The sequence below is a fragment of the Neodiprion lecontei genome, chromosome 5 (assembly GCF_021901455.1).
Source record: "Neodiprion lecontei isolate iyNeoLeco1 chromosome 5, iyNeoLeco1.1, whole genome shotgun sequence".
Taxonomy (NCBI): domain Eukaryota; kingdom Metazoa; phylum Arthropoda; class Insecta; order Hymenoptera; family Diprionidae; genus Neodiprion; species Neodiprion lecontei.
The window spans coordinates 28439944-28461036 of NC_060264.1; the positions used below are offsets into that span (position 1 = coordinate 28439944).

The following is a 21093-nucleotide window of genomic DNA, read 5'->3' on the forward strand; positions in this document are numbered from 1 at the left end:
TGGGCACTCAGGCTGGAAGGTGCAGACAATGTGTGATCTGTTACTGTCCACTAACGTTGTACCTGTTATCAGTATTACTATTTAATGCATTACGCTACAAACACCAAGCCATTTTTCGCTCGGTTTTAATCACGTACGTCGTAACGCACTGTACTTGTGAATATTGAAAAAAGGTGTTACAAAAATGTAGGTTTTAATTATTTTGAGATGAATATATGCCTTGTACACAGAATGAACCTACTATGTAGTCGAACCGATAGTACAGGAGCATGTTGAACATTGCAAAAAAAAAAAAAGAGGCAAAAACGATTATCCAAATATCTCACATTCTGCATGAGTGGGAATACGGTTTTGGCAATTCATTTGGAGATTCTGAGAATCATTCGGACATTTTATGGTTGTAATTTAATATTGGGTGTTATTGAAAACGCCCACCAAATTGTATGATATCGAGACACTGACGCCTCTCTCGCCTCAGTTAGCTAGCAACAGAGCCTGGGGAGAAATCTATTTATTCTGTAATGCTACCTATTTTGAATATTTATTAAGAGTGGTCGAGTGTTGAAAGGGATTTCGTACGAAATGACTGCAAGGACCCTCTTGCAGTCCCGATGGGTCGTGGCCTTTGCTTTGCTTATTACCTTTGTAAGCTTTTCCGAAACGTGGATGAATGATAGGTGAGGTTTTTATCCTGCAGTAAGAGAAAGCGAACTAATTAATTCGCAAATTTTGGATCAAAAGAAATTCACTTTGAAACAAATTTAAATGTTTACAGTTTGCTTGAATTCACCCCGTACCAGAATGATTGATGTATTGTATTGATACAAACTTTATTCAGTTTACAGACTTGTATTCACGTACCTTACGTAAAAATACATCGCTATAATTTCAAAATTTAACAGGCCGGTGCTGGAAGTTCGCGACGGAAATCTCTTCATCACTAGTGCCCAAGATAAGAACATCACTTTACAGACTCGTGGTACGAGCTACGTCACCGTAAACGGACTCAATCTGGTACAGGTCGCGTCATCGGTGAGTCAATGACTTGCAAATTTTCACTTTCCCATGTAGGAACGTGATGAGTATGATTTTACTCATTTTATCAAAACGTCATTTGAAAATTAAATTTCGATCACAGGCGTACAACGCTTCGCAATTGGTGGAAAGATGGAAATATGGAATTCTCGCAGATGTTGAGTCCAGTCTAAGGGAGATAAAAGGAACGATATACGACGATCGCGTTGGTCTAGTGAGCAGAATTAGCGCGATTGAAGTTGGCGCTGGACAGAACGATACCAATAGTATTCCTTCTGGAAATCAACGTACCGTAAGAATAAACGAAATCATTACGCTCTTCGTCTATTCGGCAGAAGAAACTCCAACTTAATCGTTTGAAGTAATTGCTCATCCAGGGTAAAGGGAACTGGTATGAGTCCCACACTTTCGTCGGGGTCTCGGTTTGCAATGAAATATTTTGAGCACTGCCAAAATTTCACGCATTTTTCATTCGTCGACTATTTCTTCTTTTATTCGTCTTTCATTCGATCAGTTCACCCGCTTCTCATTGACTTTCTTATGGTAAATCTAAGCTCACCTCTCATGTTCTAGGATGGAAGTGATAGTCTTGAAAATTTTGCACGAACTCGAATTCAGCGGCTCACCGTACGAGTAAGTATTATTACCTATTTGCTGTTCGATACAATAATTATTTTCAGCAAGTTTCAACAATTCTTTCGCTTCAATAATTTATATCTTATCACATACGGCTGACTAGCATTGATATGAGTACTTCCATAACCCAGGTACGTCGAACGGAACGCCAGATCAGAGATATCCTGAATAAGTTACAAACCGATGAATGTGCAAGTAATCCTTGCCAGAATGGCGGTACTTGCGAGGATTTGATAGACGGGTATAAATGCCGCTGCATAGAAGGCTGGGAGGTAATTTCTTTTTATTCTTCGCTGCAGCGATTGAGGTGCATTGATGATGTATTTAAAAAAATGAAATGCATTTATTGTTATTCCAGGGGCCGCAGTGCACTAAGGATGTTGATGAATGTGCCAGATACCTCGGAACTGATTTAGGATGTCAGAACAATGCTGTCTGTAGAAATCTCGCTGGAAGTTATCGGTGGGTTTCAAGGAGAAAACCATCTCTTAGTAGACATTTTGTTCGGTTTTACCATAATTTATTATGTATCACCGCGGTGGTGCAGAGGAGCACCATTTACGGAAAAACTGGTTTCACCAGATGCTCCTAACGCAAAACTTGTACATATACTGGATAAAACTGTTCTGGGCAATTGAAACATGATGCAACTGACGAAGATTTTATTTGTTAAACAACAGATGCGACTGTACATCAGGATGGTACGGTATACACTGCACTAAACAGACAAAAGTATGCAACAGAGAAAACTCAAACGAACTGTGTGGGCACGGTGTCTGCGTTGATAATAAGAATACATTACTTGGCTACTCTTGCTCGTGCGACGAGGTAAAAATCTAAAATCGATCGTTGTCGGTACCGGTTTTCTTTGCGCGAAGGTTTTTTAATTGTTCATTGTGTAGGGTTGGACTAGTACCAGTGCAAATCCGGCTTGTGTCGAAGACGTCGACGAGTGTGCTGCCAAGCATCCTCCATGCTCCGTCAGTCCCATGGTACCGTGCATCAACCTGCCTGGGAGCTTTCACTGCGGATCTTGTCCTCAGGGTTTTACAGGAAATGGATACTACTGCGCGGATATCGACGAGTGTCTTACTAACAACGGTGGCTGCAGTCTTTCACCCTTAGTGCAATGCTTCAATACAATGGTATTGCAAGAAACAAAATTATCGGAAACATTGATTCATGGGCGTTATGAATGGTTGACAGTGAAACTGCATCCTTTTTGTAGGGGTCAAGGATGTGCGCATCGTGTCCAACTGGTTATGAGGGCGATGGCGTGACCTGCAACTACGTCGGGCGTTGTAGAATAAATAACGGCGGTTGTCATCCGTTAGCCACATGCATCAATAGCCCAGGCATGGGCGACTGGTCCGTTCAATGTCGCTGTCCGGCCGGTTATCATGGTGATGGAATGGGACCAAACGGCTGCGAGGTGGGATCCGATGTTTTGGGTCCTTCGGCTTGCACCAGCAACCCCTGCAGCCACGGAACTTGTATTCCAAATGGGCTTCATGATTACACGTGTCGATGTCAATCTGGATATACCGGTGAGATATTCTGATACGTATATTGACCTTGATGATTCAAAAGGTTGGCGTTGAAAGCTACCGAAACTGCGTGTATTATATTCATCTTTGAAAAAGAGCTAGTGGATCAAAAGGACACTCAGCGAGCAAGTCGTGCATTTTTCAATGTTTAGGAAGAAACTGCGATACCCAAGCGAATCCTTGCGATCCTAATCCTTGTCAAAATCAGGGTATATGTACCGTTTCTGCAAGACAACGACCAACTTGCAAGTGCACCACAAGCTTTACTGGACCCCGGTGTGAAACTCCCAGAGAGGCCTGTGGAGGAAATATTGAGGAACCAGCAGGGATTTTGCAATTCCCCAGTGACGGTAGTCAGTATCCACATCGCTTGAGCTGCGCCTGGGTTCTTAAGGCCAATGAAAACAAAGTTTTGAATATTACCTTCACGGCTTTCGGCTTGGAATCTTCCACGAACTGTCAGAACGATTTCCTTCAGGTGAGTCATGGAAGACTACTTAAAAGACTAACACCATGTCCGTAGTACATCGGTTTCATTGTACCTAAACAATCCACAGATTCATGACGGCCGCACAGCTGCAGAACACTTCATCGGAAGATACTGTGGCACGAACTTACCCGGAAATGGAAGTATAATCTCATCTGATAGGTATGTGTACCTCTGGTTCCACTCGGACACAAGCAAATCTCATGACGGATTCAGCATCAACTGGACGTCGATAGAGCCTCAATGTGGAGGTGAGGTGAGCGCAGGTATTGGTATGATAAAGTCTCCGGGATGGTCGCGTAGATATCCGCCCAACAGAGACTGCCGGTGGCACGTTATCGTCAACCCTGGAAAGCGAATTCAATTCCACTTCTACACAATGATGCTGGAGGAGAATCCTACTTGCCAGAAAGATTATCTGAAGGTACAGTTATTCTGTTTCGTTCCATCAGTTTATCAAGTACGCTGCGGTACTGCAGTCAGTAAATGAACGTCTTATTCATTGTAACAGATTACGGATGGGCCAAGCGACAGAAGCCATCAGTTGGGACTTTTCTGTAACCACACCCATCCACCACAACTTGTTACATCTGGATCGGAAGCTTGGCTTCATTTTCACTCTGACGATTCGGGACAAGACCTCGGTTTTGAGATCGGTTTCTCGGCCATTGAAGGTGTCAAAAATATTTTAACTGTATCAGTGCTTTTTGCGTATTTAAAACAATAGAAACGCGGGTCACTGGTCTTGTGAGAGTTGTTTTTAGTGTTACTTGAAAAATGATTTCTTCAGGATCACCGGGATGCGGAGGCATTTATACTGCGTCTTCTGGCACCATCACTTCACCCAATTTCGAGACTCGGTACGATCCAAACTTGGATTGTGAGTGGAGAATTCAAATACCGGTTGGAGAACGAATCAAGCTAACATGGGTCAGCTTCGACCTCGAGGGTTCCTATAGTTGCAGGTGGGATTTTGTTGAGGTGCGTAAACTTTGCTGTACATATTTTTCACACTGTCGCCACGCACAGTGAATTTAAATGGCAGTACATGTTTTACAGATTTTCCACTAGCCTTTGTATTAATTTGAAGTTATTGAATTAATGGTGCGCTACATTTTACTCGTGTTTGGGCTACAAAATACCGAATGTATATATTTCTTTGCTACAGGTGCGGGAAGGTATGGACGTAAGAAGTCCATTGATTGGGCGGTATTGCGGCTCCACGCTGCCGCAGTCTATACGATCTGACTCAAATGTTGTACTGATAAGATTCAAAAGTGATCAGTCTTTTCATGGGAAAGGCTTTAAACTAAATTACGAGGTCGATTGCGGCGGAGAATTTGTAGAATCCACGGGCGTTTTGAAATCCCCTTACTATCCGAATCCTTATCCAGCGTCGAGGACATGCATCTACGAAATAATACAGCCACCTGGGAAAGCTATAAGATTGACGATCAATGATATGGATATTCAGGGTTCAGGGCGATCCTATTGCAACTACGATTACTTGGAAATCCACGATGGTCAAAGTGAGAAGGCGACAATGCTTGGAACCTACTGTGGCACTAACGTATCGATTCCCAATTTCCCCATTATGTCAACGCACAACAATATGTGGATCAAGTTTAATACAGACGCCCGTAATGAGACACGAGGGTTCATGGCTACCTACGACGTTATCGATATAAGTAAGCAGAATTTTCCTAATTCTCAATTATCCTTAGATTAAATCAAAGTCGTAACCCACGACTATTCATCATTCATCATTCTTCCCAACTAGGATGTGGAGGTAACTTTATAGCAACAACGGGTATAATTCAGTCCCCCTCTGACGACGGGAAATACGGTCATAACGAGGAATGCACCTGGAACATTCAGGCACCCTCAGGATTTATTGTGCGGCTTAGTTGGCACTCGTTTAATCTAGAATCACATCCAGCCTGCCACCACGATTATGTCAAAGTATACGATTATACTGAGATGGACGTGAAACAGGAAATGGGAACGTAAGTTATATCCGTTGACGAATTCACCACTTTTTTGAGTATATTTCCAAATTCTGCAGAAAAAAAGCTTTCCAAGATTGTGCCAACCGTATGTGTCAGTGTGTGGTAATTCTCTACCTCGTTTCAGGTTCTGCGGAACGGCGATACCTCACGTGATGACGACGCAATCGCAAAAGATGTCGATCAACTTTCATACAGATCATTCCGTAGCGAGGGACGGATTTATGGCTGCGTATACATTTATCGATGCTTCAAGATTCTGTGGCGGGCACTTATCCACGCTGACAGGCGTCATTAAGTCGCCAGGTTACCCCCAGCCCTACCCAACAAACAGAGTATGCGAATGGTTCATCTATGCTCCTAGCAAGCACCAAGTCGTATTGAATGTTAGGAATTTCAGCATCGAGTGGCACCCATCATGCATATCTGACAGTTTCGAAGTTAGGTAAAGTCCACATCCCCTGCTCATATTTTCGTATGCATGTAACGCAATTAGCGGTGCTCGAGCGCCACAAAGTATAAAAGTACCCTGCCACAAAATTCTACTTTCGGAGCCATGGAGATATAGTTGCGTGTTTACATGTTACACGAAATTCCACTGTCCTCAGAAACGGGGGCTCGGATTCATCTCCTCTGATTGGCAGATACTGCGGAACAGAAATACCGAGGCAAATTTCCAGCTTCGGCAATCAAATGTACCTGAAATTTACATCTGATTACTCAAGAAGTGGCGCCGGTTTCAATATAGAATGGGACAGCAACGTAGTTGGTTTGTAATTATTGCCTCATGTCGGGTCATGGACAACAAGGAGGATATACTTCATGATTGAATACATATATCCACTTTACAATATTTTTTAAATCTCAACAGGTTGCGGGGGTGTTTCAACAACCTCAAGTGGGTCGTTCACTTCTCCTAATTATCCTGAGCCGTATTATCACCAAGCTGAATGCAACTGGAAAATTACGGTTGCTCCCGGCAGCATTATTGAATTTATCATAGTGGACCTCCAGCTCGAAGAACATGACCAATGTCGATTTGATTTTGTCAAGATTACTGAAGGGGTTCCTGGACACATCAAAAGCTTGGGAAAATACTGCAGCAGCAACCATCCGGTCTACGTACAGACGACAACGAATGTAGCCAGCATTCGTTTCCATAGCGATTACAGCAACGCCGGTCGTGGTTTTCACATAAATTACCAAACTAGTGAGTGGTATTGGCTTCAATGAATACCATTAAAGTCAGATTATAAATTCAAAAAAATTATTGAAGGAGAGACTTTTAATTTTTACAGTATGCCACCGCATACTTAAGGGTTTCCGAGGAGTGATTGAATCGCCAAATTTCCCGAACAATTACCCACACCGAGAAAACTGTAGCTGGGTGATCGAGGCGCCCCTGGGTAACAAGATAAATGCGACCTTTTCTCACTTCGACCTAGAAGCAGGGCTCGACTACTCTTGCGATTACGATTACCTAACAGTAAGCGAAGGGGATTACAATGTGTCGAAGAAATTTATCAACAAATACTGTGGCATGGAACTTCCACCAAAGATAGTATCTACTCAACGTCAGGTCTTTCTTCAATTCTATTCCGACAGCTACATTGCAAGTAATGGCTTCCGGCTTGAATGGGTTGTAAACGGTTAGTTTATGAAGTCAAGCATATATTTTTTTCATGAAATCAATTCCGCATGTACGGAATTTCATCGAAGTTTTAGGGTAACAATAAATGCTAAAATGTTGATGAATTCATAGGTTGCGGTGGTCTCTTAACTAGACCACAAGGTACGATCACATCTCCAGGATGGCCCGGGCCGTACCCAGCAAATATTGAATGCAATTGGAACATCGAGGTGGACTATTCTCACAGTATAGAAATTCAGTTGGTTGAAGTCGACATAGAAAAGACGTCGAAATGCGGATTTGATAAATTGAGCGTGTACAATGGAGCCGATGATAATGCGATACAGCTAATAGAAACGTGCCACGTGTCCAGCCCGGTGACACTTACCAGTACAGGAAGGCAAATGTTCATCAAATTTCACGCCGACTCCTCTATCGAACGTTCGGGATTCAAAGCTACTTATAGAAGCGTTCCTATCGAATGCGGTGGTAAATTCACCACAGCTACGGGGGTCATACATTCCACAAACTACCCGTTGAACTATCAGAAAAATCAGAACTGTGAGTGGCTCATTCAAATTGCTGAAAACCACCTCGTCAATCTGACATTCCTGGACTTTGATGTTGAGAGGACAAGAAACTGTAAAGACGATTATGTCAAGGTATGTACTAAGTTCTCCTAGTTATTTTCCGTTCTGATTGTCATGAAAGAAAATAGCCCTGATGGCTAAATATTATAGGGCTGTATGAAAATGCACCATTTGCTACGACCATGTTAGATTAACAATGTCTGCATTTCGTAACAGATTTACGATGGTTCAACGCAAGATGCGCGCCTACTGGGAACTCATTGCGACAATGTACTCCCTCCGTCTTACATTTCCTCGAGCAACAGCCTTTTAGTAGTCATGAGAACAGACAGCCTCATCATGGCGAAGGGTTTCAAGGCAAGGTACGATATGGCATGCGGAGCACGCATTGTCACCCGTAGTGCCGGAACTATAACGATGAATTCTGCAATCGGCTTACATACAGATATAGAGAACTGCACATGGACCATTATAGCCGAAGATCCAGGTGAAAGTTTTCACTAATTGCATATTATTCCAACATATCAAGCACAACGTTTTTACTCACTGATTAAAATCCTGGTCAGGAGACAAATAAAATTTTTGATTGTTGAGCATTAAATGACGCGGAATTCGGTAAATCAGACGCGTTATAATTATCATGTTAACTCGTGTTTCATGCAGCGGATCATGTCACTTTAACGTTGACGGACATGAGACTACCGTCATCGCTTGTTGTGGGTAGCGATGAGTGCGATACATTTTCTATAAAGGTTTTTGAGGGCGAAGAAACAGGTGGACTATCGCTGGGTACCTGGTGTGGAACTAAAGTTCCACCGCCAATAACAAGTCAAGGAAATGTTTTATCCATCCATGCCACATCTCAGTACGGCATATTGTACGTGGGAAAGTTTACAGGGGCTTACTCTGTCCTGAACTCAGGTATCGTCCAAATATCTAAGACCCAATGTTTGGTGAAGTAGATAGGTAGGGCAATGTTTCTCTAAAGTGATAATACTGATTGTTAAAACATAATGACAGCTTGCGGAGGTACTTACACATCGGAACAGGGAGCGATTGCCACACCTGGATATCCAAGCAATTACCCCCGAAATGTGGAGTGTGTTTGGAACCTTCAAATATCGCCGGGGAACGCGATAAGCTTGTCATTCAGGGAGTTCGATGTGACTGAAAGTGAGAACTGTAATTTGGATTACGTCGAGGTACGGGAAGTGAATGGGGCTGGAAGACTACTCGATGTGTATTGCGGCAAAAACGCAAGCACGATAATTTCGCAGAAAAATTTGTGGGTCAAGTTCAGAAGTAGCGCGGAAGATACAAAAAAAGGATTCGTAGCTGATTATAGCATTGTACATGGAAATCTGGAGCTGTCAGGACCCAGTGGAGACATTGCGTCTCCGTTATATCCAAATGTATGCATACTGGACGGAGAATATTTCTGGCGTATTACCGTTGACAGCGGATTTACGATACAAATCACCTTCAAAGATTTCTATATCGAAAAATACGGAAGCGAATGTTACATAGCACTTGTTGTGAGTACCTCATAATAGAAGATAGAAAGTAATTTTCGTATTAACCCTAGATTGCCACACCTATTTTTTGTCTACGTCGTTGTCATACTAGAGTCTCGATCATTTAGATTTTTCTCCATAACTATAGTTAAAATTGACATATTTAAGTCTTTTTTTCAAATTGATTGAGAATCTATCAAGGAACAGCTCTATAACGAAAAAAAAAAAATTGATACGGGTTTAAAACGGAAAGAACATCCAGATACGCGAGAAAAATATCGATTTTACACTTTTTTTTTTTTAAATTCATATGTTCTCTCCCAGTAGCACGATTTTGAAACTTCTTTTAGCATTTTAAAAGGAACATTCTAAAGCATGGAACGAAAATTTGGCGACTTGATATTTCAATATTATCAACGAAACTGCATGTTGTCAACATAACAAATTTTTTCATTCTCACCATTCGGGTGACTTGCACGATAGTGTAGAAAACTTTATATCTGCACCTAAAACTTTCGCTTTCACCAATGTTTTCGCTTGTATGACATTCACTACCGGTTCTCTGAAAAATTCATTTACACGTGCATACGTAAAAACATTCAACAATTTCATAAATTAAACACAGGCTGGAAGGAAAAGGCGATATTACAAATATCCATGTGTAATGTGAAGTATTTATTAGTTTCATTTTTCATTCAATACAATGATAATCCATTTACGTTATTACTGGTATAAGTTTGAAGTATCAAAGCGCTCTCGTTGTAGCCGAGAATGAGGTAGCGCTTCTACCTCTTCGCAGCTACACGATTTACTCCGGGTTTGCATATTTTAGACTGTAAAATACGTTAGTGATATTTGCATGAGTTATTGTGTACAAATATTTACTCTGTAAATCTTCAGCTCGAATCTAGCAATAGACAAATTAATCAGTACAGAGCTCTAACCACGACGCATCAATCTCGATTTTTACGATGTTTTCAATTAAATAAAACAAGAAATCATAAAAACGTGGGACAAATATATAATGTTATAAACATAAAATAAATTGAATTAGAAGAAGTATTTGTCCTCAAAAAAGGTACGTTGTTACCACACTGAGGTCTCGGAGACCCCGGATTCACTTCAGACACTCGCTACTCAGCGGTTCGACGGTAATTGATCTCACCGACTTGTATCACTACTGAGGAGACCCCAAACTTTTTTTCACCACATGGTCCCAAGCTCTATTATGGTCCTTCCCATTATTCAAGAGCTAGCCTATGAAAATTACTGTGTGGTCTCGGGGACCCTCGTGTAGCAATCTAGGGTTAAATTATTTACACGGGGGGAAGTCGGGAAAAATCTTACAATAGCAATTCAGTACGATTTTTATAGTTGGTGATTAATTTTTGTTCTTTACGTCGTAGATTTATGATGGATATGACGCGGATGCTCCGGTTTTGATGAGAGAGTGTGGTATGATATTACCGAGTATGGTACGAACTTCCAGTAATGTAGTTTACATCAAGTTCAATTCGATAATATTACAAGAAGGTAGCAAATTTTTCTTAAGCTGGTTGGAAGTTCCCAGAAGTACCATTGGTCCTGAAGATCCTGTTTCGGGTGAAGGTAAGTGCTTGATAAGTAAAATTTGACTACCGGCATGCGCGTTACACATGCGTAAATTCTTTTTATTAAAAACGTGCATTATATGATACAGTAATCGTGTTGACTGCTCTGAGGAACAGCACCTACACTCTCATGTCACCTGGCTGGCCAAATGGTTACGAATCCGAACTCAAAAGCACCTGGACCATCGAGTCACTTCCTGGAACACACTTAGCAATAAAATTTATCAGTTTCGACCTGGAAGAAACCGAAGGTTGCATTGCTGATCAAGTTAAAATTTATACGGGAAATTCTTTGACATCTCAGCAACAGTGGACACAGATAGGAAACTTCTGCTATCGCAACACTACTGGCACGACTATAGAAGCATCAAATTTAATGAAAATCGAATTTAACACCGACTCGTATGGAAATAAAACCGGATTCAAGGCTGTAGTTCGGAGAGGTATCTTTTCAAAATTCTTCATCGATTAAGATCGTTGTGGAAATATTCAACTACCCTACCAGATCATGGCAACATCTAATTATTTTGTGTCACCAGTATGTGGTGGTGAGCTGTACGGACCGAACGGAGTTATAGAAGTTAATCGAACAACGGATTCTGACCCTGATAGTAGATGGTGGCATCATGTGTGTGAATGGAAGGTTACCGTAAGGCCGGGGAGAACTATAGAAGTCAAGTTTACCGAGTTGAACATACAGAGTAGCACTGATGTTTCATGTGCGGAAAACTATGTTATGGTAATTTCTAATTATTCGCATCCCAATAATGTCTTCCACTCTGATTATTCACAATGATTACTGATTGCAGTTGAAAAACGGCCACGCAGTCTCGTCCCCTCTCCTCGGTGATGGCAAATATTGCGGTAGCACACTTCCAGCTCAGAGTTTGCAAACAACTGGGAATTTACTCTATGTCAAGTTCACTGGCTCGAAGATGCGTAATCTCTTCAAACTCACGTACAGGTAAAATTGTCATTCCATTTCTCCGTTCTTTGCTCGTTTCCATTCTTTCGTGTTGCGTTATGGAAGATAATGGCATTTATCGATCCTCTAACCGAAATTAATATTCTTTAGGGAGGTGGGAATGAATTGTGGTGGTGAAATCCTTCTAACGCAGGAAAACCAAAGTTGGAACATAAGCAGTCCAAACTATCCAAACATTCCAGACCCATATACCGAGTGTACCTGGACAGTAATGGCACCGGGTGGAGAACTGATCTCGATTCATTTCCCTGAGAGATTCGATTTTACCTTCGATCCCGAGTAAGTAACTTTTACAACAACTCCGTCGACGATTCTCAATTACTGGATGCGTAGTTTATTTGACAATGTGAAAGATTTGATGATGTCACAAGTAATGCTATTACGTTTCAGTTGCAATAAAGAATATCTTGAAATCAGAGATGGAGGAACTGAGTTATCGACGTCCTTAGGACGATATTGTAACGCGAATCCACCCAGTTTGACCACGAGCGGAAATGTCATGTATCTTCATTTTTATACTGATGTACCCGAACCTAAAAATGGTTTCAAGGCTATAGTCAACACTGGCAGTGAGCGAGTTTTTGAAGATTTTGAAGCTAGTTGATTACATTATTTTTACTCGATTTTTGAATAATTCAATCGATTCTATGGTGCGTAGATCACTGTAACAGAGTTGTACGAGGCACACAAGGAGTGATACAATCACCTAATTATCCAGACCCTTATCCAACTGGGTATCATTGTAACTGGACCATCATCGGCACTTCTACTCACACAGTAAAGCTGCAATTTTTAGACCTCGATTTACCAAGCAGAATGAATTGCAGCCATACTGACTATGTCGAAATTAGTGATTATGTAAGACCTGGCTGGAACGAGCGTAAGTAGTTAAGCCTCATTCCAATTTATCGATATACAGGAGGAGAGTATCGAAAATTTTCTGCATTTCATAAGAATACAATATCAACTCTCTCATGTCGTGTTAAAATTACTAATACTAATAACCACGCGTATATTTTGGCTTAAGAAACAAACAAATAAATTCTTGTCTTTCCATTTAGCTGAGGTGAAGAACAGCATTGGTAAATATTGTGGATATTCGAAGCCTGGAGTGATTCAAACAGTGGGAAATAAAGCAGAGATTGTTTTCACAAGCAATCAAAGTCTGTCCACTAGGTTTAAAGGATTCAAAATCAGATTTACTATGTCTGAAGAAAGTAAGTGAGTTCTTTTGTACTACAGGATCTGCTGAGAATGAGTGGGAAGATTTAGATTCACTGCGAACATGGTACCACGTCAGTATATATTGCCATTAAACGAAACTTTGCAGCATGTGGCGGTGACCTCGTCGGCGAAGCTGGTGAATTCACATCACCCGGGTACCCTCGTGCTACGGTTATAAGACTGAGGTAATTTCATTCTGAATATAAACGAATCATTGACTACATTTTCTTTGTTCAACTAATATATATTAGTGTTTGTCTCTTACAGAGTTTGTCAGTGGAGAATAACAGTGCCAGAAGGATATCGTGTTCAATTCGATCTAATTGATTTTAACCCATCTGCATCGCTTGAAGACATATCACACTCCTTATCACCGGGGATTATAGTACGTGATATCAATGCAAGCTACTCTGTGCATCATATTTTTACAACGTTCGGTTCAACGGACGGGTTAATCACTCCTGAAATCTGTTGTACACCTTTCCGTGAATTTTGCGAAGTCTGTTAAAATCTTTGAAACCGTCTGAAACATTTTATAGTCGATAAAATCGCTTGAAATCACCTGAAATTTTCTGAATTCTCTTAAAATCCACTCAACTCCGCTGAAATCTTCTGTAATCTTTGAAATTTTCTGAAACCTTTAAAAATCTCTTGAATTCGTACACAACCTTTTAAAATTCTTAGAAATCCTCAGGAATCTCTTGAAATCATATGAAATCCTTTGAAATCCTCGAAATTTTGTATAAATTTTGAAATCTTCTGAAATCTCCTAAAATCATTAAAAGTCTTGTGAAACCACTTGCAATCCTTTGAGATCCTTAGAAATATCCTCAAATCGTCTGAGATGATTTGTAATCCGTGAAATCTTTTGAAACCTTTGTAATCTTGAAATCAGATGTACGTGAAATCGATAAGTGATTAAACCCTCGGTTACCATTCTACGATACTTTGAATTTAAATATTTGTATTAACTGTGTTGTTCTTGCCAAGCTCAACAGCTGAGTACTTCATACTTATATAACTCGACAATTCATACAGGTATTTCTTTTTAGTTTTTCAATTCTTTCGATTATGAAGGTGAGATTGGAACCGCGACGAGCACCGGCACGCAGAGGCAATTTCTCAGTAGCGGCAATACGATGCTTGTTCGGTACTGGACAAAACCTCGGTCCACCGGCGGTTTCAAAGCTCGTTACAGTAGCATCGCTCCTGCACGTGAGTTAGGCAATGCCATCAATATCGCTCGTTGTCACATTTAAACTACATAAACATTATTCACAAATTTATATCATTATCGCAGTGTGTGGTGGCAAACTAACAAGCGGTCAGGGTACTTTGATTTCCCATGACGATTCTATCTACAATCTGACGAACTTTTATTGTAAATGGACACTTCGTTCGCCTTTCGTCAATTCAACAGAACAAACCCTTGCATTGAGTGCGTCAGGAGTGCTTGGTGGAGCACTCACTCATTACAGAGGCTTCCAGTGTAGATATTTCGGCCCGAGTCTTATGGTAACTGATGGTAAGTTACGACAGTTAACACAAACTTGAGGCCCAGGTTAATCAATCGACATAGCTATTGTTTTGAAATCCATGTTTTATTCAGTTTCTATGAACTATACGATGAACGTGATAATATGCGAAATAGAGCTTACTTTTCATACAGGGTGTTGAATTTTTTACTCTACTTAAGGTTTTGAACAAATGAATCAGGTTCTTATCTGAAATTTTATAGTCTTTTTAATCTCGTTTTTGTGTTGACGTATAGAGATCCTACCGTATAGATAAGTTCGGAATAGTTACAGACGCAGATCGAATAGGACCAGCATTTTATGTATCCGACATTTTAAGCAGGGACAGTGAAATCTATTTCAGTTTTCTTGTTTTTCCTAAAGAGAAGAACTTTCATTTTTATTCAAGGTGTTGGACATCGACTCGGTCAAATTTGTGGAAATGTAGATGGTATTACCTTACGAAGTCCGTCGCCAAGTAATGTAATTATGGTGAGTAAATATTGACTGGAACGTATTGTACAACAGATAAAGATTGATGAATTTTGACGTCTGATACTTCGAGTGATATTATGGTCGAGAAAGCGATCAATGACTCATGAAAATAAATTTACTAAAAAATTCTTATACTAGCTGAATAACGTACCCGTGCATTCTGTTTCTCGTTATACTAATTACAGTGCACCGAATGAATCAATAATAACAAGGATTATGCATTAATCTGTCGGCAGTTAGATAAAGCAATCAGGTATCATTTAGGAGGAACAGTAGGTAAGGTAAATGCCACGATTAGCTACCGCTGGAATCTGTGCGGTGGATTACTGGGCGGCCCTTCTCAAACAATTACTGCACCAAAAAATCAGACGTACCCGATAGATTGCGTCTGGAAAATAGAGTATCCGGATGCACGAGGGAAATTTCTAATGACTTTTAAGAGATTGAATCTTACAGGATGCGAACGAAACTACCTTACTATAAGGTAAAATGTACGCTTAGCTTCATAAATATAGTATTATATATAAAATTTTTGTTTCTCTGTATTCTATAACTATTTACCCCTTTCAATCAGAAATGGCGGCTTCTCCTCGCCAATGTTGCCCAAATATTGCGGATCTATTGCACCAAATGCTACAACATCAAGATCTAACAAATTGTGGATTGAGTATCACGCCGAAGACCCGAGTGATTTTGAACTACAGTTGGATTCACATGATTCCGCTTGCGGTATAGTGCGCGCGAGAAACCGTGGAGAGATTTCCAGTCCTAAGTGTGCATTATTCAAATTATGCCAAGTTCTTTGACAGTTCATTAACGTTCAATCAATTGTTTTATTTTCGACCACTTTAGCACCGTATCTGTTATGTAGTATATTTTGACAGGTTCCCAACACAGTATCCGAATAATGCTGAGTGCTCATGGAACTTAACAGTAGACAACGGATATCACATAGGATTAGAGTTTGTAGACCGGTTCCAGCTGGAAGAAAGTGCCGACTGTGCCAAGGATTTCGTCCAGGTATCTATTAATGGTCTTACCTTAGACTAACGTATTCGAATCAAATACTGTGCACCAACAAGTAATGACGAGGTTGAAGCAAGTAATATTAACGTAATGCAACATTGAGAAGATAATTACTGTTTTGCAATGCTTAAGCGACTTTGAAGGAGTCAAGTTTTTAGAATTTGAGTAAATTTAAATAAGCCTAGATGTGCGAAATGACAATTTTTCCTTTATATGCTTTATCGTCAGTATAACGTTACTGACTTTACTACTATAATTAATTAGATTTTGTGGTTTCTTCACCAGCAACACACTGAGATCAGTTACCATTTATTATCACGAACAAGTGCAACTCTGATTACAGGTGTTCGATTGGCGCGAGGATCCTACAACCGGGGTTACTTCGTGGTATCCTTACCCAAAACTATGCGGTAGAACAATACCCCAGCCGTTGAACTCAACTTCAAATCGTATGAGAGTTCTGTTCCGGTCAAATGACAAAATTCAAGCGGATGGATTCCATGCAAAGTGGGGCACCAACTGTGGTGGGACCATAGTAGTAACGAAGCAAAGGAAGTATCTCACTTCGCCTGGATGGCCCCGAATATACGGAAGGAATCTGTTCTGTAACTATACGTTTTTAGCGCCGGGAATGAACTTCATTGTACGGTTTATTGAATTCAAGTTGGAACATTCAGGTAAATTGGTTTGTTAAGTATGAATTGCGTGCGAATAATTACGTTTGATGACCCACACCTAAAGTACTCACAATTTCTTCTGCAGACACGATCAGCAACTGTCAGTATGACAACCTAACTATAATAGAGACCAATAGGTATATGAGGGACACTACTACTTGGTGTGGTGATGATGGTCCGCCTACACAAAGAGTTGATTCACGATTGGAAATGCACTTTGCAACGGACCCATATATTCAACGTAGGGGATTCAAATTAGAGTACTACGTCGACGGTAAGTTTCTGAGATACTGCAGTGCGATTCCTTTTTCTAATTTTCCAATCATTTGTTAACGTTTCATCAAAACACCCGCACCTTTGCAACGCAATACTGTAAACAAATTTTACAGAATGCGGCGGCGTGATAACCAGCCCTGCGGACATAACTTCACCTGCGTTAGACGCTAGTGATACTTATTACGGAAGAATTAATTGTACTTGGATCGTAGAGGCCCCACCTGGAAAAACTATTGTTCTCAGAATTGAAAGCTTCGATCTTGAAACCAGTAGAAGGTTAGTAGTTATGTTCACCCTTTAAATTTGAAATATCATCTTCAAAACAAATGAAGAGGAGGAACTGGTAACATACCTATCTTAAAAACGTAAATTATGTTCGAAATATGGTGGAATTTGGTTTTCGTGTAAAATGATTGAAATCGCCAACTTCCTGTACCGTGATGTAATTTTAGGTGCCGGTTCGACTACGTAGCCGTGTACTCCACCCGGACTATGGAGAAAGAAAATAGGTTAATTTTACTGTGTGGTACGTCGATTGGAAACCCCGCGATCAGATCAACAACTGGTATCATGAATATAAACTTCGTTACGGACAATTCCGTTCACGGACGTGGCTTCAAAGCAAAGGCGAGTTGATGAGTCTATATTCGCCCTTTATACCACCGACAATAAAGTGAGAGTGACAAATGTACCTAGAAGGGGATGACATGTGATTTTCTCAATCCATAGGTTTTATTCACTACCGGTATCGCGAATGGATGTGGGGGTGATATCGATCTTTCAGGATCACAAACTTTCCGAACACAAACTAATGCGATTTACAATTCTCTGGAAGATTGTCACTGGTCTGTCCAAGCGGCGAGCGATCATTACATTAGACTGACGATGAATAGCATGGACTTGAAAAATGCAACGTCTCTAGCGGGTGAAAATCGGACAGCAAGCGTGTCATGCTCTGGTGACTATTTGGAGGTAAAAAGCATTCACGAATCTCAGACAATGATCCGATTTCAAAATTTTAGATAGTCGTTAAATATTTTCTTTGCCTCCTTCCCAAAGATACGTGATGGATTGGGTCCGTTTTCCGAACTGATCGGCATATACTGTGGAAATATTATTCCACCACCTATATCGTCAACAACAAATAGAATGTGGATCAGATTTGTGACCGATGGTACACTAAATGGTAATGGAGTGACGGCAACACTTGAAGCACTTCATTGTAAGAATTGTATATAGTTCTTGCGTAATTTCCGCATAAAAATAATACCGGCTACTTACAAGTATACGCAATTCTTCTACGTTACAGCTCCTTGCGGTAATAGAAGTCTGTTGATTGAAAATCATACTCAAAAATTGAAATCACCAAACTTTCCGGGCGTGTACGATGCTGGATTGAGATGTCGCTGGTTCCTCTCTTACCCCGATGGAAGGTTAAACTATTGGAAGAGTTTGACCATACACTTCAAGCACTTTGACTTAGAGAGTTCTGAGAATTGTAATAACGACAAGTTGACTATCTACGATAAAAATGTTTGTAGTTTTTGTACTGTGATTTGAGTTTCCAGATATACTTGTAGGAAATTTCATTACTGCATTGTGATATGTTCTTTATCAGGCTGATAACCACATCAGTGAAGGTTTTGGGGAAAACTTGGTTTACGGTGGTGCAGGAAGGCCAAATAGATACTTCTGGATGGTAATCAGACATTATAGAATATTCATATTTTACACAATAAATGTCTACGCTGATTTATACATAAGCTGTTAATTAATTTTTCAGAATAGCCGTCTGACACAGGAAACTTATTCATACTGTGGTAGTAATCTACCATTCGATTTTCATAGGTATAAATGCATACGTACATTATATTTCGATTAATCGTGTGTTGTTTTGTAATTTTGAGGACGTCTTACCTGTGAAGGCGTGAACGCATCGAGTATGAATATACCGTTAATAAACCGTTTTTTCACAGCTATGGACACGGTATTGAAATCATTTTTGAATCGTCCCCAAATCCAAAAGAAAGCCACACTGGATTTGAGCTCGAATACAGTGAGAGCGTGTGTAATAGGAATTTCACTCGTCCTCAAGGGCGCATTTTTCACCAAGGTTCGGACGAGTGTTTCTTCACGATAACAGCTCCAGTGAATTCCACGATTTCACTTTACTTTAACAGCTTTTCCCTGTCATCCAGTCGAAATTGTTCTAGCCAAGCGTTACAGGTTGGTGTGTTAAGAATGCATACGATGTGACCTTCAGTGTCACGCTATGCGGATAGACTGTGGAAGTTTTCAGTGTTTACGATGGTACAGTGTAAATTTGTAACAAATTTTATTGCAGATATATGATGGGAGTTTCAGCAATACCACCTTGGCTCAATTGTGTGGTTACAGCATACCAGAGCCTATCTTTAGTTCTGGGAACAAACTGAGCTTGCATTCGTGGTCTCAAGCTATTTCATCCTTTCAAAATTACGATATAACGTATACGACGACTGACAAAGGTACTAGGTTTTTGGAGATTGTGTTTATTATTACGTTGTACTTCTGTTCCATTGATTTTCTAATCTATATTCTATTTGATTTTGTTGCAGGAAGAGGCTGCGGAGGAAAGCTTTACAATAGCGAAGGTCGCTTCACATCCCCGCTATATCCGGGACCGTTCCGTAACGTAAGCGAATGCACTTGGGAAGTGACTGTGCCATCGGGTTTTGTTGTGGATTTGGACTTCAAAGTGTTTGACATTGGAGTGAAGGAAACCTGCCCGACAGATGTATTGAAAATTTATAATGTACAGCCCGATGGGCAGGAATTATTTGTGAAAAGTTACTGTGGCGAGGTCAGTATTGCAAACGTAAAAATTAAACTTTGAAAAAAATTGCAAATTCTTCAATTGCAAATCTTTCTATTTTACCACTTATTAGCGAGCTTTAACGAATCTTCGCGTTTTGTTGCAGGATCTTCCAACTCCGTACCGTTCCTCAAATTACAAGATATTGATAAAGTACATGACATCGATGAATAACGGGGGTATGGGCTGGATTATTGATTTCAAAGCACGTCGTCATGGTCAGTAGCAATGGAAAATTTTGAATTATGATTTACACTTCTATCTTAACGCGTAGTTTTTCAAATTATGTGAATAAATTGCAGAATAACGAACTGGCGCGGAACCGTCCGTGCACATTGAACAACCATTCGACAATTTGTGCTACAACGGGCTTGAAAGAAAAGGACCAGATTTACAATAAATGTAATTGCCAATTGCACACGGATACTTATGATTGCAGTTTACCTAAAGTACTTTTAGTGTCACAGCTGTGATGTTGTTGATGGAGTTGGGACAATCCCATCTGTATATTTATTTACATAACTGCGATATTTACGATATGAAAATGATTTTTCTTCTTTTTGAATTATGTGATTCAGCCTGTGAGGTTTTATTGGTTCGACATTGAGCCATCATTCCATGTCATCTTGTATTATGATAATTTCTTGAATCATTATACCCATTCTTCGATATAATTTTCATGTGTAGGTACTATACATCACGTCTGATTGTATCATGTTTGTATTTATAGAGGTGAGTCTTAATTAAAACTGCAATTGGTAAAAAAGCAACTGTGTATTTTGATTGAGTCTCTAGTACTATGAACTTTTCATGTTTTCCAAGCTGCACGATAAGTTATGGGGGAAAAAGTATGGTCGGGGTATACGACGTCAAGAGAGAGAAGCTACTTGGTAGCAGCAACGAAACCAGCAGTCTATATTTCTATATTTATAACAGTCAATGAGACTATAACTTGAAATGAGAGATTAGGGTGGGAATCAACGGCTC

At 40.2% G+C, this 21093-nt stretch overlaps 1 protein-coding gene across 1 annotated transcript; it reads left to right on the forward strand.

Moving 5' to 3' along the window:
- The first annotated feature begins 514 nt into the window (after positions 1-514).
- LOC107219141 (cubilin) lies at positions 515-20860 on the forward strand. The gene is made up of 53 exons (XM_015657239.2): positions 515-677; positions 903-1032; positions 1139-1327; positions 1609-1668; positions 1803-1943; positions 2030-2133; positions 2352-2499; positions 2574-2816; positions 2900-3218; positions 3371-3696; positions 3776-4129; positions 4217-4379; positions 4496-4686; positions 4874-5393; positions 5486-5711; positions 5839-6156; positions 6320-6480; positions 6583-6921; positions 7010-7360; positions 7474-8003; positions 8148-8418; positions 8595-8852; positions 8952-9466; positions 10852-11053; positions 11145-11498; positions 11595-11794; positions 11865-12019; positions 12131-12319; positions 12431-12609; positions 12699-12920; positions 13102-13257; positions 13371-13449; positions 13532-13649; positions 14317-14479; positions 14565-14789; positions 15188-15270; positions 15510-15757; positions 15848-16045; positions 16158-16293; positions 16643-16976; positions 17062-17250; positions 17366-17528; positions 17705-17879; positions 17982-18224; positions 18312-18474; positions 18562-18785; positions 18871-18951; positions 19036-19100; positions 19229-19478; positions 19597-19759; positions 19850-20094; positions 20213-20324; positions 20409-20860. The coding sequence occupies exons 1-53, from the start codon at positions 583-585 to the stop codon at positions 20411-20413; spliced, it is 11271 nt and encodes a 3756-aa protein (XP_015512725.2). The 5' UTR covers positions 515-582; the 3' UTR covers positions 20414-20860.
- The last annotated feature ends 233 nt before the right edge of the window (positions 20861-21093 follow it).

Coding starts and splice junctions, on each gene's coding strand:
- LOC107219141 (XM_015657239.2), top strand. CDS start 583: ATGACTGCAAGGACCCTCTTGCAGTCCCGATGGGTCGTGGCCTTTGCT. Junction 5,712..5,838: donor GTGAAACAGGAAATGGGAAC/GTAAGTTATATC, acceptor ACCTCGTTTCAG/GTTCTGCGGAACGGCGATAC. Junction 9,467..10,851: donor AATGTTACATAGCACTTGTT/GTGAGTACCTCA, acceptor TTTACGTCGTAG/ATTTATGATGGATATGACGC.